The sequence below is a fragment of the Pterocles gutturalis genome, unplaced genomic scaffold, assembly GCF_000699245.1.
Source record: "Pterocles gutturalis isolate BGI_N339 unplaced genomic scaffold, ASM69924v1 scaffold47302, whole genome shotgun sequence".
In the NCBI taxonomy this organism is placed as follows: Eukaryota; Metazoa; Chordata; class Aves; order Pterocliformes; family Pteroclidae; genus Pterocles; species Pterocles gutturalis.
In genome coordinates this window covers 19,624-34,892 of record NW_010117235.1, presented here as the reverse complement: position 1 = coordinate 34,892, position 15,269 = coordinate 19,624, and the positions used below count along the sequence as shown (strand labels likewise).

Genomic DNA, 15,269 nt, shown 5'->3' with positions numbered 1-15,269 from the left:
GGTGGTGATGGTGTCAAAGCCGAGCGGGGCCGAACTGCCGGGAGCTGTTAACCCCCTGCGCGTTGGTGTGATTTGGGTTTTCTGACTGTCTGCTCGCTCTCTAGGGAGAAGTTGGGCCTCTGCTAGAGTCTGATACGGAAAAATGATGGCAATGGCAGCTGTAAAACCAGCCAGATCTTCTCTTCTTTTTGTGGGCTCCGTTGGACTGTTTCTGAAGTAATTCGCCACGCAGTTTGAGATTTAGAGTGTGATAAAATGCCTGAAATAAAAGTCACTCCCCTGGGTAAGTCCGATCTAAAATTGTCCTGAACGAGAAACACTGAAAAACTTTGGAATTTAGAATTCAGAGCAACAGGGGTTAGAGCGCTGGAGATGTATGTGCCTCTCCGTGCCACAGAAACGGCTCGTGGTGCTGTACTGCGATATGTGCTGTGGGTGTGCAGCACCCTGATGTGATTCCTGACACTGTGTCATTGTCGTCCTTTTGTTTCTCGACCAGGTAAGGCTCAGACAGTCCGGTAACTCTGTTGTGATGACAGGATTCATTAATACATACTGGTGAAGGTGGTGCAGTATTGTACAGTATAATTAGTTCACTTAACAGTGCTAAAGATACACAGGAGGCAAATTTTTCTCTTTTTTTCCTTTTATTTAATGGGTTGCACAGAAACTATTCAGGTGCATTTGTGTATTGAGGGGGTAGAGGATGTGCCCAAGCAGGAGAACTGCGTTATCCTGAGGAATAGTTTTCTTACTTGATGTGGACTTAAGTAGGGCTTACGGAAGGTCTGCGCTTTCACAGGGAGGCAGAGCTGGGACAGGGAGGTGCAGAGCCCTGGCACTTTGAGTTCCATGCTGATCCTTTCCAGATAAGAGATTATTTTGCTGTTACTTGAAACTGTGTAGCTGTGATTGCACAGCAGCGGGCAGAGAACATGCCCTGCATCTGAACTGCTCATGGGTTTGGACGCAGTGTTTACTGCGGTTTTGCAACTGCAGCTGGAAGGCTCTCTTATAAGCTCAGGGAGTGGGTTAGGTCAGTTCACGTTTGCTTACCCTCTAACATCTGCTTGCTTGGAAGAAAAGATGGAGTCTTTTCCTGTATCAGAAGAGGGTTAGGAAGTTTGTACGGACCTTTAAATGCTTCTCTTTTGAAGTGATTGTAAATATTCCGAGAGATGTCTTACTTGCCGTTGTTTTGCTTGGGTGCAGGAGCTGGCCAGGATGTGGGGCGCAGCTGCATCCTTCTGTCTATTGCTGGGAAGAACGTAATGCTTGACTGCGGGATGCACATGGGCTACAATGATGATGTGAGTATGATGGGGAAACCTGAATGTTGCGTAGAGACGCTTTCAAGGTGCCTCTGCGTGGCCTTTCCCAGCAGGGCTCCGGGTTCATTGTGCCCTATTGCAGTTTCGCCTCGTGGTTAGCAGCCCGTTTCCAGTGTCTCCGGTCATTCACACCGTGGTTTTGTTGGATTAGCGATGTAGTATTAACGGGCTTTGTTTCGTAATGTTTTTTCACGTCTTTGCAGAGACGCTTCCCTGACTTCTCCTACATCACTCAGAACGGACGGCTGACTGACTTTCTAGACTGTGTGATCATCAGGTGAGGAAACTTCCTTTCTTGGCAGAGCTCGGATGGGAAACAGGAAAGCTTCGTATACTGGCCCTAGCAACCCAAACGCGTTTCAAGTTCATTCACATTTTGGACACTTCCTCTATGTCATGCAGTGCTTCAAAAATCTGAAGCAAGATCTGAGAACCAGGCAAGCAAAATTCCCGTGCAGCATCTCCTTTATCCTTTGTGTCTTTTTGCAGCCACTTCCATCTGGACCATTGTGGAGCTTTGCCATATTTCAGTGAAATGGTGGGTTACGATGGGCCCATTTACATGACACATCCTACCAAGGCCATCTGTCCCATCCTCCTGGAGGACTACAGGAAAATTACCGTAGATAAGAAAGGGGAAACCAACTTCTTCACTTCCCAAATGATTAAAGACTGTATGAAAAAAGTGGTTGCTGTGCATCTTCACCAGACAGTTCAGGTAAACGATAATTTCTGCCTGCTCTTGGATCAGACCAGCTGGATTGTTGCGGAAGGCAGAGCGATTTTAGTTCTTTAAAACGCACGCAGTGACGCAGTGGTTGTTCGCGCAGGTGGACGAGGAGCTGGAGATCAAGGCGTACTACGCGGGCCATGTCCTAGGAGCGGCCATGTTCCAGATCAAGGTCGGATGCGAGTCCGTGGTGTACACCGTGAGTACGCACGACAATATTTATAGATCCCGACATTTCCTTGTAATGGTCTGTCCCGAGACCTTGGGGATATTAATGGATTTCTCTTCTTCCCCTAGGGTGATTATAACATGACACCAGACAGACATTTAGGGTAAGTCAGAAGCTGAGTTTCTATGAATTGTATCTATTTCTGACAGGAAGATTTTAGGACAGCTTTTGTTCATACTAGGGGATTATCAGCATTAATTCTTCATTAGGAGACTGGAACAGTTAACAATGCCTTTGCTGGAAAGATAAATGCAATTTTGAATTATGAGAATGAACAGATTTACATTAATTCTTCCAGACAGACCTTAATGTAATCCTCTGCTGTATACTTGTATTAATCTGTTTTTAAGGCTACACAATAATTGGACATAGATGCTTGAAAAGTTTTATTGTCGTTTACTTTCTAAGAGAGTGCCAATCACAAGCTTTAATTTTTACTGGCATCTATGAGAGATTTGTAATATTTGTGCTATTTAGAATAATATTTTAATGCATTTAAAACAAGTAATAGACTGGAGGAGAATTCCTTGTCAAACTGTAGTCTCTGTTCTGAGCTGGATTAATTTAAAGCAAGCATGGCTTGTGAAGAGAGGAGTCCTGCTGCTGCCACACAGCCCCTAGGGGACTGGGCAAGCTGATGCACAGCTGGGCACCTGCTTTCCTGTCTGCAAATGGAGACAGCGACATTCTCCACCCATCCTTGAGACCTGTGGATCAGAAATGCTAGTTGCCATCTCTTAATTTGATTTTTTTTTTTAATTCCTTTTGTTTTAGTGCTGCCTGGGTTGATAAGTGTCGCCCAGATTTATTAATAACGGAATCCACCTATGCCACAACTATCAGAGATTCCAAACGCTGCAGAGAAAGAGACTTCTTGAAGAAAGTTCATGAGACTGTAGAAAAAGGAGGGAAGGTACGATGTTCTGATAATCTAAGGGGTGTGGTGTTTCCTCTGTGAAGCTCTTTATGGGTTTGCAGTGCCGTGTAACTATGAATAAACACTTAAAATACGCCAAGAAGAAAACCAAAACCATGAGTTACAGGTGCTTGTGAAATATCGGCGCCTTTCATTCCAAAGCTGAGGAACACGTTCCTGTGGAAAGAAACGTCAGCCAAAGAATATTGGCAAGCGAGAGGGAACTGAGGGGCTTGTTCAGAAATGCAGAGGCTGCAGTGCCATTCGGGTTTGAAACCCGTGCTGCTTGGGTTTCACAGACAGTCAATCATGCCTCAATTGCAGGTTCTTATCCCGGTTTTTGCCCTTGGCCGTGCCCAGGAACTTTGCATTTTATTGGAAACTTTCTGGTGAGTGCAGTCCTTCCTTTTTGTCCTCCTCATGCTGTGGTCCTGGCAGGTTTCTAAGATTCTTTCATGTCTGTTTAGTACAACTACTCCTACTAGTATTCCTCTGCACATTGACCCCTGCGAGCAGTTGCAGAATTACTTCTTTCTGTGTGTTTCCCAGTGTTCTGACTCTGAGCAGTGAACTAACCATCTTCTTATCCAGAATCGTTCTCCACTCCCTCCGCAAACACTCAGGACCAACTGTCCTTTAAAACATTGGATTGTGTCTTTGCCACAGTGTGCAAGTGTTCTCGTGGGAGGGATGAACAAGCATTGCACTTATATACAAGCATGGTGTGGAAATGTTTTTGATAATACCAAATGATACAGTTTTAATTATTTCCTGTAGCAGAATGGTAAATATTTGTAATGGAAGGAAGCTGTCGGTAGCGGGTGAGAAGGAGAATTAGCCAAAAGCCTACTCTGTAGTAAGTTAATGCAGAGTAACGTGGCATTGTTGTGAGACTGATCTACAGCTCGTTTCAGCTTGGATAGCCTGGATCCCTCACAGCTATCAAATGCTTCTTTCTACAGGGAACGAATGAACTTGAAGGCTCCGATTTATTTTTCCACGGGACTGACGGAGAAGGCCAATCATTATTACAAGCTCTTCATCACCTGGACGAATCAGAAAATTCGGAAAACATTTGTGCAGAGGAACATGTTTGAATTCAAACACATCAAAGCGTTTGATCGGGCCTTTGCAGACAATCCGGGGCCCATGGTAGGTGGGCGTTAAGGTAACAAAGGTGTGTCAGGGAGCTGGTTTTATACCAGTCTGCTCTGGCTGAGGCAGACAGGCTGCAAAAGCTGAGCATCCTCTGTGCCGTTAATATCAGCATCCCGTCTACAACCCTTCTGTGGCCAGGCCAGCTGAATGCTTTTATCTGTATAAACATCAAAGATCTTTCTATCTTTATTTCAGTAAAGGTAAAATTCCCAGAGAAAACTAAAAAATTGATTGCATGTTTGTACAATCCTGCCTCTGGACCTGATTCAAACCATAACTTTTACAGTATATTCTTTTGACTTAAGTCAGGAGACATCCTTTCCAACACAATCTCTTGTTGCTGGTTTTATTTGTCACTGGTTTGTGAGGCAGTAGCTGGAAGAGGAATCTGTTGAGCACGATGATAGTACCATTGTAAAACCATTCAAAGTTTTTATCAGACACTAGGGATGCTCACAAAAAATTCCTAAAACTGTAGTTCAACTTAGGTGAAAATTAGAGAAGGTGCGAAAAATAAAATAGCAAAAAAATCCCCCTTAGAGCTTTGATGTAGTAAGCGCGCTGTAATGTGTGTTAGTAGATACTCTCCTCAGATCTAAGATATTTAGAAAAACCCCATTTTCTCTGGTGATTCTTGACACTTTTTTGAATTCTAGGTTGTGTTTGCAACCCCAGGTATGCTTCATGCAGGACAGTCCCTTCAGATCTTCAGGAAATGGGCAGGGAACGAAAAGAATATGGTAAGAAATTGTGTTTCCTTGAGTCACGTTTTGTGTTAATGTGCTGGTGGTACTGATCCAGTCACAGAACAAAGGCTGCAGGAAAGCTGCTCCTGAGCATCTGGGGTTAAATGAGCAGAGTCCTCTGGTGACCCAGCCCAGGGCAGAGCTCTGTCAAGCTCGGAATCGTCTTTGCTCTGTGTCAGGGCAAGCAGAGGAGGAACGTGTCCCAGACAGAAGGCTGGGGGAGATTTTATTTTCAGAAGTGCTTTCATTCATTTGAAGCGGCTTCAAAGACCTTTGCAACGAGTGTTAATTCTTGCTGAGTGGTGTGTAGATTTCAGCAGCTTGCTTTCTGATTTCATTTCTGTGTGTGTGCTGGAGGGGGCTGTTCACCACACAAGCTGCAGAACAAAGCAAGCGGCTTTCCAGGGAAGGATGGTCATATGCAAGATGGGAAGAGCACGACCTTGCGTCAGCGTTACGCACATGTGGCTGTTCTGATGCTAACAACAGCTGTGCTACACACAGTCTGCAGGCAGAGTTTGTAGATTTTCCTGGTTTCTTTCTCAGGTCATCATGCCAGGCTACTGCGTGCAGGGGACTGTGGGCCACAAGATTCTGAGTGGACAGCGCAAGCTGGAAATGGAAGGAAGACAAATAGTAAGTTTTATTTTTGAGGAGGATCCTGTGGGGGAAGTCCTTCAGAACTTCAGGTGGTAGTTAGACACCATCTATTTCTAACAGCAATATGCTGCATACAACGTTTAAAATACCCAAGGAACATTTTCTTTGAGGTTGGACTATTTTTTTTTCCCCCTTTGCATTGGCAAGTCTGTCATTTTCTGCCCCAAGACTTTGTCAGGGGCATATTTATAATGTTTAATAACTAGGCACTATTGGGTAGAGAGGTAGAAATTATACATTTTTAGACAGACAGGGATATTGAAAAACTGATACCAACTGTCTTTAAATATTGATTTGGTTTGGCAAACGTGCAACAGGTGGTGTGCTCTGCCATGGAGCAGTTTGATGTGTAAGTTATGGGAAGTTTTTCTGTGCAGCATCATATTTAATCTCTGCTGATAAGCAGCTCTCTCTCCAACCCCATTTTCCAGTGTGGGTGTCCGCTTCCTTCTTTACACTAAATCACGAGGAGTCGGGGTCTGTTTGGGGTGGGGTACAAGCTGGAGTGAGCCTGATTCACAAAGCCCGCGCCTTCTGCTCCCCCCCCAGCTGGAGGTGAAGATGCAGGTGGAGTACATGTCCTTCAGCGCCCACGCCGATGCAAAGGGAATAATGCAGCTGATTCGCCAGGCGGAGCCACGAAATGTTCTCCTGGTCCACGGGGAAGCAAAGAAAATGGAGTTTCTGAAGCAGAAGATAGAACAGGAATTCCGTATGTATAGTGTTGGTGCCGAGGAGGGAATGGCAGTAGGAGGAAGGCATTAGAGTCACACACTTAATCCATGGACCTCAGCAGAGGGTTAGGCATCCTGTTTACAGGACCAGTCACCCTTGGGAAACCAGTATCCGTAACACATCTTTACCAGTTAAACCCATTTAACTGTAATGCCCATTTGGACTTGAAGTAAAAGTGGGTTTGATATGTTGTATTGTTATTGTTCAGCACTTACTGAATTTATATTACTTTAGAGTCCTAAAAGGAGCCCAGGGAGGCAGGGTACAGCTGAAATTACAAGGTAGCAACCTCAGTTGCTAGCAGGGAATGAACTCCAGAAAACAAAAAATAAAATTCCCTGGAATATTAAATTTCCCAGCACACCCGCTCTAGGGCTGCCTGCACGCTGCTCACGGGTGAAAGGATGGGCTGGGATGGGAAATGCCGCTGCAGCTGTCCTGACATTGGGTGTTCACATTGCAGATGTCAGCTGTTACATGCCTGCAAACGGAGAGACCACAACAATATTCACCAACCCCAGCATTCCGGTGGACATATCCCTTGGCCTCTTGAAGAGAGAAACAGCGATAGGTGAGACTTTTCCAACCAGGAATTTAATCTTGTGGGCCCTGCCCCTGTGTTGTGTGGTAATTGTGTTAGGTGTGTTAGCAATGGTGACTTACAGCCGTGCTTCCTGTAAAGGAACAGGTTTCCTGAGCAGTTAGTGGTTGAGAGGGCTTCCTGTGGACTGGAGTGGCTGCTGTGCTGGATATTCTGTATGAATACATACACGAATGTATATTCAGTAATGGCTTAAGCAACAGGTACTTCAACAGCCAGGAGAACAAAGATGTAAAATCGTAGTCCCTGAACCTGCCTTGTGTGAAAAGTAATCGCAGCATCGTTAACCATGTCGTCTTTCTCTTCCATCGGCCTTGGTTTAGGTCTCTTACCCGATGCCAAGAAGCCGAAGCTAATGCATGGCACGCTGATTATGAAGGATAACGTAAGTAAAAAAGTTCTTGTGTTTGTCCTGTGTCCTCTGAGGGTGGTGTTATAACTCATAAGTGAGGTCTGGGTGAACAAGGAACTAAAAGGTGAGCAGTCCTAGTTTCTTGGAAAAGAGAACAGTAACAACAGTGTATCTGGGAAGATTAATCTGTAACACACAGGAAATGGATAAATTTGAAGAGCTGCTGCTGCTCAAAATCTGTTTTTTGCCCCATAACCTCATGTTTATAGTTAAACAAATCATGCCCCTGATGGAGAGGTTAAACCAACATCCATTCAGAGAGCAGCTTTAATTTTGGGAAACAAAGAATTGGGGTGATTATCTAGGTGGACGTTTTGCCACCATCTTACCTCTGCCTTTGCTGTCCATCATACACTCTTGCTGAGCTGTTACTGCCAAGGGGTTTTGGAGATGGACAAGGAATGATGTTACCTGCTGGAGTGTCGCAATGACGAACACGTGCCTGTGTGCAGCTGACCACAGAGGAGGAATAAAGCTTCAGAAAGCACAAAGAGCTTGTAACGGATTTGTACTTTTCCTCTGCAGAGCTTCCGTCTGGTTTCTCCGGAGCAGGCGTTGAAGGAGCTGGGCCTTGCAGAACATCAGCTGCGTTTCACCTGCCGCGTTCACATCCAGGATCCACGGAAAGAACACGAGACGGTGCTTCGTGTATACAACCATCTCAAAGGGTAAGGCCATTCTGAGCTCTCTTTGTTTTTTTTCCCCTCTAGGGATGGACTTCACCTTATCATTCTTACTGTAGGTAGTACAAGTGCCCTCTCCTTTCTGGCCTTGCAGACCAGCCCCAGAGTTATCAAGATAAAATTCTCTGCAGCCCAGAAGACGCGGCTGCTCTAGATTTCAGTCTGTAGAGCCAGCATCACCAGGGCAGTGCTTACACTGCAGTATCAGAGGCTGATAATCAGCCTACAGGCTCATGGTCTTTGCTGAGCTCGAGCCTTCCCCCTGAAAGCTTTGTTCCTGTTGCTTTGCTGCTGTCACTACTACTTCTAGCTGAAGTTAGTACAATTATTTTGAGCGAGACCATCAAGCACAGGGTCCAGGCACCTCTTAAAGCTATTCAAAAGCCAGCAGCAGGTGAACCTTACAAGCTGTTTCCTTCCTCCATGCCGCCGGTTGATTCTGTGGGTAGCCCTTTGCTCGGATAAACAGGGTTCAGACTGGAGCTACAGCTGTCAGAAAGCCAGACACAGATTCTTTAGGAGATGCCACATGATAAATACAAGCACCAAAATCAGCAAGCTGTGCCTTGGCCCCGTTCTCCCTTTGGCCAGAGGGTGCTGGCTCAGACACACCACCAGCAATAACACCACACTGGTGTTGGGGAGTCAGAGATACAGGAGGGTGACCCACCCTTCAGCTGCATGCCTGTCCCATCCAAAATAAATCACCTGTCTTCTCCCTTACCAGCGTCCTGAAGGATTACTCAGTGCAGCATCTCCCCGATGGCTCTATAACGGTGGAGTCCATCCTCATCCAAGCCACAGCACACTCAGAGGATCAAGGAACCAAAGTTCTGCTCGTATCCTGGACTTACCAGGTAGGAATACTTGAAGACACTTCTCAGGCAACTCTGATCTTCCCGCCTGACAGCCCAGAACTGCGGGTTGCTGTTGTAAGGGTGAAGTAGTTTGACTGGAGGAACACGAGGCGAGTCGCTGCCATTTCCTGCACCCTTTTAGGTTTAGTACAAATCACATTACAGGACTCTACTCAGTTTTCTCTTGGACCACTGAACTCAAGGCAAGTGATCTGGAGTAATTAATACAATTACAGTTAATTACTATAGGATCCAGCTCTCACTACTGCCGTGCAGCACATGGAGGTATTTTATATTGTATTTCTTCGGTGTAAAACTTCAAACACCAAGCAGGAAGCTAGCTAACACAGAACTGGGGTAAGATTAGACAGTCATTATGTGTTCATCCTTTCAAAGGCATTCTTTTATGGCTGTATTTTTAAATGCTTTCTTTACAGCAAAGAAATGCCTTCTTGAGGGCAAAGCAAAAAAAATCAACGGTTCTTTTTTCTCTGCTTTCAAGAAAAATGGTTATTTTCCTCCAAAGAGACAGGTCCAGACACCTACTTTGACAAATGGGAGTTTTATACTGATACTTTGAAAGAACACCCAGAAATAGATTTGTTCTAACTGGACTGGTTTTTCCATTTTTGAACACTGCTAACATTAGATTTTGATGGGTCCAGGAACTATTTCAGTCTGTTTCTAGGTACCAGAGTGGAGTTTATTGCCCCAGATGAGAAAGTCAAGTAGAAGATTGGTTTCATCCTGTTTCTCTGTTCTCTAGGACGAAGAACTGGGCAGCTATCTCACATCCCTTCTGAAAAAGGGGGTTCCCCAGGGGACAGCGTGAGCACCAGAGCACCAGGCACAGGCTATTCCAGAGAGATTTCGATTTTATTTTGTTTACATTGCCCATGTGTTTGTCTGGTTTTGTTTTAATAAACAATTGTTTGTCCAATTACTGCAGTGACTGCTGCGTGAAACAATTACATTGTGAGCATCACGGTTAAAATGCAAAGTGTAAGTATAATGGAAGCAAGAGGATAAAGCCGTCAGCGTGCTACCTACCCAGCAGCACAACTTTTTAACTTATCCACGCTTCCCTCAATGACAGCTGACAAGCCTGCAAGAAAGCTGCATGCCTAGATGGAGTCTGTAACAAAAATTCCTCTGTCCAGAACATAAAAATGGTGCTTAGTTGAAAACAATAGTCCCTCCCCTTTGGTGAAGTTTTTCTATACCCTACAAATGGGACAAAAATAGCATCATAACACATTTTTTTCCACAAACCAAGACCTCAACATCGCCCTACACCCACTCCTCTGCTTATTTTCCAAACCTCTTACCTCCTGTCCTTAACCAGAGCGCAGAGTGGGGCATCAGCTGCCAGCAGAGAAGCGGCTGCAGGTGGGCAGCAGCTCCATTACTGCACAAAGAGCAATCACTACATCATCCAGAGACACATGATCCGTTATCTCCCCCTACCCTTCTGCCACACTAATCCTCCTCCCTCCCGCTGCGAAGGTCCAGGGCAGTTCTTGTTCCAAGTCCAGCAGCACAGTGTAACCTGGGACCACCAGCCCCTGCTGCAACGTGGGACCTGTAACCTGCGTTAAAGTGCTGCTTCAGGGCAGCGCTCCGGGCACACCGCGGTCCCTGGTACACAGCTCGGTGACAAGTTCCCTTCCGTTCTCTGCTCAGCAGTCGTACCTGCCTGTAGGTCATGAGTGTATTATAAAGTTTGGGAAGGGACACAGCAGTGAGTCTGTCTGTTACCAAAATCACATCCGCCAAAGCAAACCGTTGGCTTTGGAGCAGGTTTGTCAGCCAGGCCTGTGGTTTTCTAGTGACTCTGAGAACCCACAAATGATAAATTCTCGCCGACGTGTCACAGCGTAGAAAACAGTTCTCGGAAGCTGCGTGGCTCTGTTAATACAAGAGAAGGGGTGACACAGGTCAGATACGTTTGGTGACATAAACACAATGAAAAGAGCTTTGGCACTGGAACAGGATGGCACAGCCTCAGGAGTCGTGCCAGCTCCCGCAGTGACAGCGGGGCACAAGGACCTTGTTTAGCACTGGTCCTGCACAGGGTTAACTGACCGATAAATCCTTGGATCTGGTCTCCTCTGGAATTGCATCAATAGACATCCAGCTTGGCTCCACAGGCATGCGATGCTAGAAACCCCGCACTGAAACACGGCTGAGGAGGCCAATCAACTGATTTATAATTGGGAGGAGAAGCCCCTATTTGGTGGTGGGATGGAGGCAGAAAGCTGCTTGTGAACCCAGCTGGCTGCACTGTGCCCCCACGGAGAAAACACCATCCCTCCAAAACAGGGCAGAGCCACAGGACAGCCCTGCTCCCTTCAGCCAGGAGGCTGGTTTTTCTCAAGTAACCCTTTCCTGGGCTGTACAGCTTTCCAGAAAAGAGCGCTGTGTTCTCCGACTAACCCCAGAGTTAAACAAAAGGAGACCAAAACATCAACGTACGTGAACACAGTGTGTTTCACCGCATGTCAGAGCGCACAGCTCCCCCAGGACTGCAACGTACGTGAACACAGTGTGTTTCACCGCGTGTCAGAGCACACAGCTCCCCCAGGACTGGCCTCGCTGGCCAATACCGATGTATCAGTTGGGCACGTCCCTGCAGCATTGCCTTGAGGTAACAGTCACTGGAGGAAAGGACGGTAGGTTCCACGGGTTTGTTTTCAAAGAAATAGATGGAAAGACAAATGCTGTACTTACTCGAAGTAGATCAGTTGATTCCATCTCTGTGTTTATTTCCACATCTCCGTTGTCGTCGATAAACATAGGAGGACTCCCCGAATTTCTGGTCGCAGATGGTGTACACCTTCTCTGAGCGGAACCTGAGCCTGAGGTTGAAGCGCCACTGCTTGCTGGAAGAGGTGAAGTAGTACAGGAGGGGGTTAAGGCAGCAGTTGACACTCACGAGGGCCAAGGTGACCTTCCGCATTTTGTAGATCAGGTTGGTAAATGACTCATTCTGGATGACCTGGACTCTCATCAAGAAGTGGAGCAAGTGGGTGAGATGATAGGGCAGAAAGCACAGAGTACAAATGACCAGGATGATGTAGATGGTGCTCAGGGCCTTCCTCTTGCGAACGCTGTGCTTGATCCGGGAGATCCTCTTCGCAATCAGAGGGTAGCTGATCAGAATGATGGAAAAAGGGATCACAAACCCAAAAACTAGGGCCAGGATGTTGTAAGGTGCCATGCGGTATGTCCAGCTACTTGTAGTAAAGTTCTCAAAACACGCTGTTGTGTTCCCGTCACCACTGTTGTGGAGGGGACCGCCAAGGATAAGCGGAACCATGACACTCAGAGCGACCACCCAAAGGAGTGTGACCACCACCACGTTATGGGTGACTTTGATCTGGATGTACGTGAAGGGGTGCAGCACGGCAATGTAGCGATCGACACAAATGCAGGTGAAGAAGGCAATGCTGAGGTAGATGTTGATGTAGTACAAAGTCCCGGTTATCCTACAAGCCATGTCACCAAAGATCCAGTTGTTCCAGTTCAGGTGGTAATGAATTTTAAAAGGCAACACGCACACAAACAAGGTGTCTGCCAGAGCCAGGTTGATCATGTACACGTAGGAATGAGACGTGTGCTTTACTCTGCAGGACAGGAGGTACAGAGCCAAGACATTTTCCACCAGTCCCAGCACAAAGACAAAGCTGTAGATGACGGTAAACAAGGAATACTGGAAATCTGCTTCCAAGCTGAACTCTGAACTGGCGTTACCAACTGTCTCATTGGAGATGCCTTCACTCCAGGAACTACCTGCCATGATCGCTGGAGTGCAGGGGTCCAACGTGGAATAGAAGTCTTAAGCCATCCCTTACCTCAGAAGGTTCTGGAGTTTTTTTTCACCTCAAGTGGGAAAGAGCCAAAGCTACACAGCAAGGGATGTCAAGCCTGGTGCAGTCTGTGGTTCAGAGGGCAGGGCTTGGTGTATTCAGGTGGAATCGGTGTTGCTGTAAGGGAGAACACATCATTTAAAACACAATCCTTTGGAGCTTACACAGACAGATTATTTACTGGCTTTAAATCATCACAAGCTGACAATACTGAATTAGCACAGCTAGCAATTCACTCCCTACCCTGGAACAAACATTCCTTTGCAGGAGACTGTGTAGTGCAGGACACAGTCCCAGGTCATCATCACACCTGGTAACACACATGCAGACAATCTGAGAAATGGGGGTTTTTCCATCCTCCCCACGCACACATTTATACCTTAGCTGAAGCTCCCACGCAAGTGGGAAGGCTCGGTGTGAGCTGTTGGGTGAATTTACAGCACCCTACACCTGCTCTGCAGGCACATTGCAGAGGGAAGCCACCACTCATCTTGGTTCCAAGGCAGCCTAAAGGACTGGTTTGTGTGTCTGAAATCTGGGAACAAGGACTTCTCATCTAGGCCACTCGCATCACTTATGCAATAAACTGTGCTCCAGCAGTGCAGCTTCTCTCCAGCAAACTCTCCTAAGCCAGACAGACACCTAAACCGAAGCCCTTAAAGGCAGCAGAGACCACCTACAAGATGCCCGACGTTCCTAAAGTAGAGCCACTGAAAGCACAAAAATACAACAGTTGTTGGGTACTTTCCAATGGAAACTCTGATATCACACTTCCTCCCAATAGTTGTTTATCTAATGAAGTCAAACACAACCCGAGATGATAACTGGAAGATTAGAAAGGGAAAAAATAGTTTCACTTTAAGTAGGCAAACATACGGATCTGCTTACTTGGGCCTTTCACCTAATAGCAAAGGGTTTGTACACACACACAGGAAATTCATACAAAACCAGGCACGGCTACGCTGTAACTTCAAGCAGCGTAGGACGTGAAACAACCTTTTATATCGCTTTTTAACACAGAAAAGCGTATGAAGTTTCCTCTGGATTTTGAGTCCACTGAATTATTTGAAATATTTTCATATAAAACCAAGCTTGAGTCATTGAACTCTGGTCAAGCTTGATGGTTTTCCTGGTTTAAAGCATCCCTGTCAATCAGAAGGACACATCTCCCCATGTATCAGATGTCCAAACTGAATCATCTGAGAATAATTAGTAACGCAACAACATGAAAAAGAATGCTAAATACCCCTTGAAAAAAGTAACAAGTATCGATGATAGACGTGAAAAAATTATTCAGACTAGGAATCTGTACAGAAATTCTCTACTGATGGTACACTTATGATGCTAAGAAAGCATGTTCTTTAATTAAGTGACTTTAGATCATTTTTAACAGTTGCTCTGGGATTTAAAAAACAAAACAAAACCCCACGACAGTTCTTTGTGCTAACTGTAGAGTTAGCCAGTTAGTCTACTTCCAGACTGCTTGGATAGCTGAACTGGGTTCCTCAGTTACTGGATTTGATAACAAGCCCATGAGCACGATGGGTTTTTATTGTAACCAGAAGATGGGAAACATTTGCAGAAACATCAATAGCAGGTACTGTTGCACTGAGACTATTTAAAATTTAAAAAAGCTGTGATACCTGAGCCTGCAGTAGCAGTCAGCTTGATTAACACCCTAACAGCATCACTTTGGGTTTGGTTTTCTGCCCTGTAAAGATTCGTAATAAATTTAGTTAGAAAGTCAACTTACCAGAGCTCAGATCATCATCTCTCATGCAGAAGCTGCAGACGCATACGCCAGCCTCTCCAAAGAGTCCTCACGACAACAGGGCCACTGCGAAGCTCTTCTGCGCAGTCTGAACATCAGCGCAAACTGCCCTGCAAGAGACACTGCAAAGCTCTCCCTCACCGCTCTGCAGAGAGAAACCACAGGAAGCGAAAGATGACAAGCTGTCACTCGGATCCCAGACAGAGCACTGGCCCTGCTAGTGAATCATCCCCCACAGAACTGGGGAGCGGGCACAGCATGCAGCTGGCACGAGCGCTGGCTTTAGGTCTCTCCATGTATCCACAGCAGGAAGGAGGCACAACGCTCCCACCCAACGCCACCCTCGATCCCCGCCAGCCTGCCCTGCCCTCCAGTCTGCAGAGCGGGACCTGCCTCTCTGAAACCAGGTACCAGAGCTTCAGCCTGGGACACTCTGAAAGGGGCTGCAGCTGCACTCTCGCTTCCCCTCAAAGGGGGGGACGAGCAAGACTCTGCTGCCATTCCCTTTCAGGCAAACCACTGTCTGAAAACACACAGGCACTGGGGGGGGGGGTTTGGACCACGAACGGAC

At 46.3% G+C, this 15,269-nt stretch overlaps 2 protein-coding genes across 3 annotated transcripts; one reads left to right on the top strand and one right to left on the bottom strand.

Annotated features, from left to right (window-relative positions):
- The first annotated feature begins 255 nt into the window (after positions 1–255).
- Positions 256–9,950, top strand: CPSF3L (cleavage and polyadenylation specific factor 3-like). 2 transcript variants are annotated; one of them, XM_010075725.1, is made up of 17 exons: positions 256–283; positions 1,213–1,310; positions 1,535–1,608; positions 1,821–2,049; positions 2,162–2,260; positions 2,359–2,393; positions 3,065–3,203; positions 3,531–3,595; positions 4,169–4,358; positions 5,021–5,104; positions 5,657–5,746; positions 6,320–6,482; positions 6,969–7,076; positions 7,430–7,491; positions 8,044–8,186; positions 8,929–9,058; positions 9,825–9,950. In XM_010075725.1, the coding sequence occupies exons 1-17, from the start codon at positions 256–258 to the stop codon at positions 9,888–9,890; spliced, it is 1,803 nt and encodes a 600-aa protein (XP_010074027.1). In that variant the 3' UTR covers positions 9,891–9,950. The 2 variants fall into 2 exon arrangements, with proteins under 2 accessions (XP_010074027.1, XP_010074028.1); XM_010075726.1 differs by lacking the exons at positions 1,535–1,608; positions 1,821–2,049.
- Positions 9,951–11,798: 1,848 nt separating this feature from the next.
- Positions 11,799–12,857, bottom strand: LOC104463409 (lysophosphatidic acid receptor 6-like). The gene has a single exon (XM_010075724.1). The coding sequence runs from the start codon at positions 12,855–12,857 to the stop codon at positions 11,799–11,801; it is 1,059 nt and encodes a 352-aa protein (XP_010074026.1).
- Between the last annotated feature and the right edge of the window lie 2,412 nt (positions 12,858–15,269).

Excerpts from the sequence above, each read along its gene's own strand:
- LOC104463409 (XM_010075724.1), bottom strand. The coding sequence starts at position 12,857 with ATGGCAGGTAGTTCCTGGAGTGAAGGCATCTCCAATGAGACAGTTGGT.
- CPSF3L (XM_010075725.1), top strand. The coding sequence starts at position 256 with ATGCCTGAAATAAAAGTCACTCCCCTGG. Across the intron at positions 2,050-2,161 it reads ATCTTCACCAGACAGTTCAG|GTGGACGAGGAGCTGGAGAT; the intron begins GTAAACGATAAT and ends TTGTTCGCGCAG. Across the intron at positions 2,394-3,064 it reads ACACCAGACAGACATTTAGG|TGCTGCCTGGGTTGATAAGT; the intron begins GTAAGTCAGAAG and ends CTTTTGTTTTAG.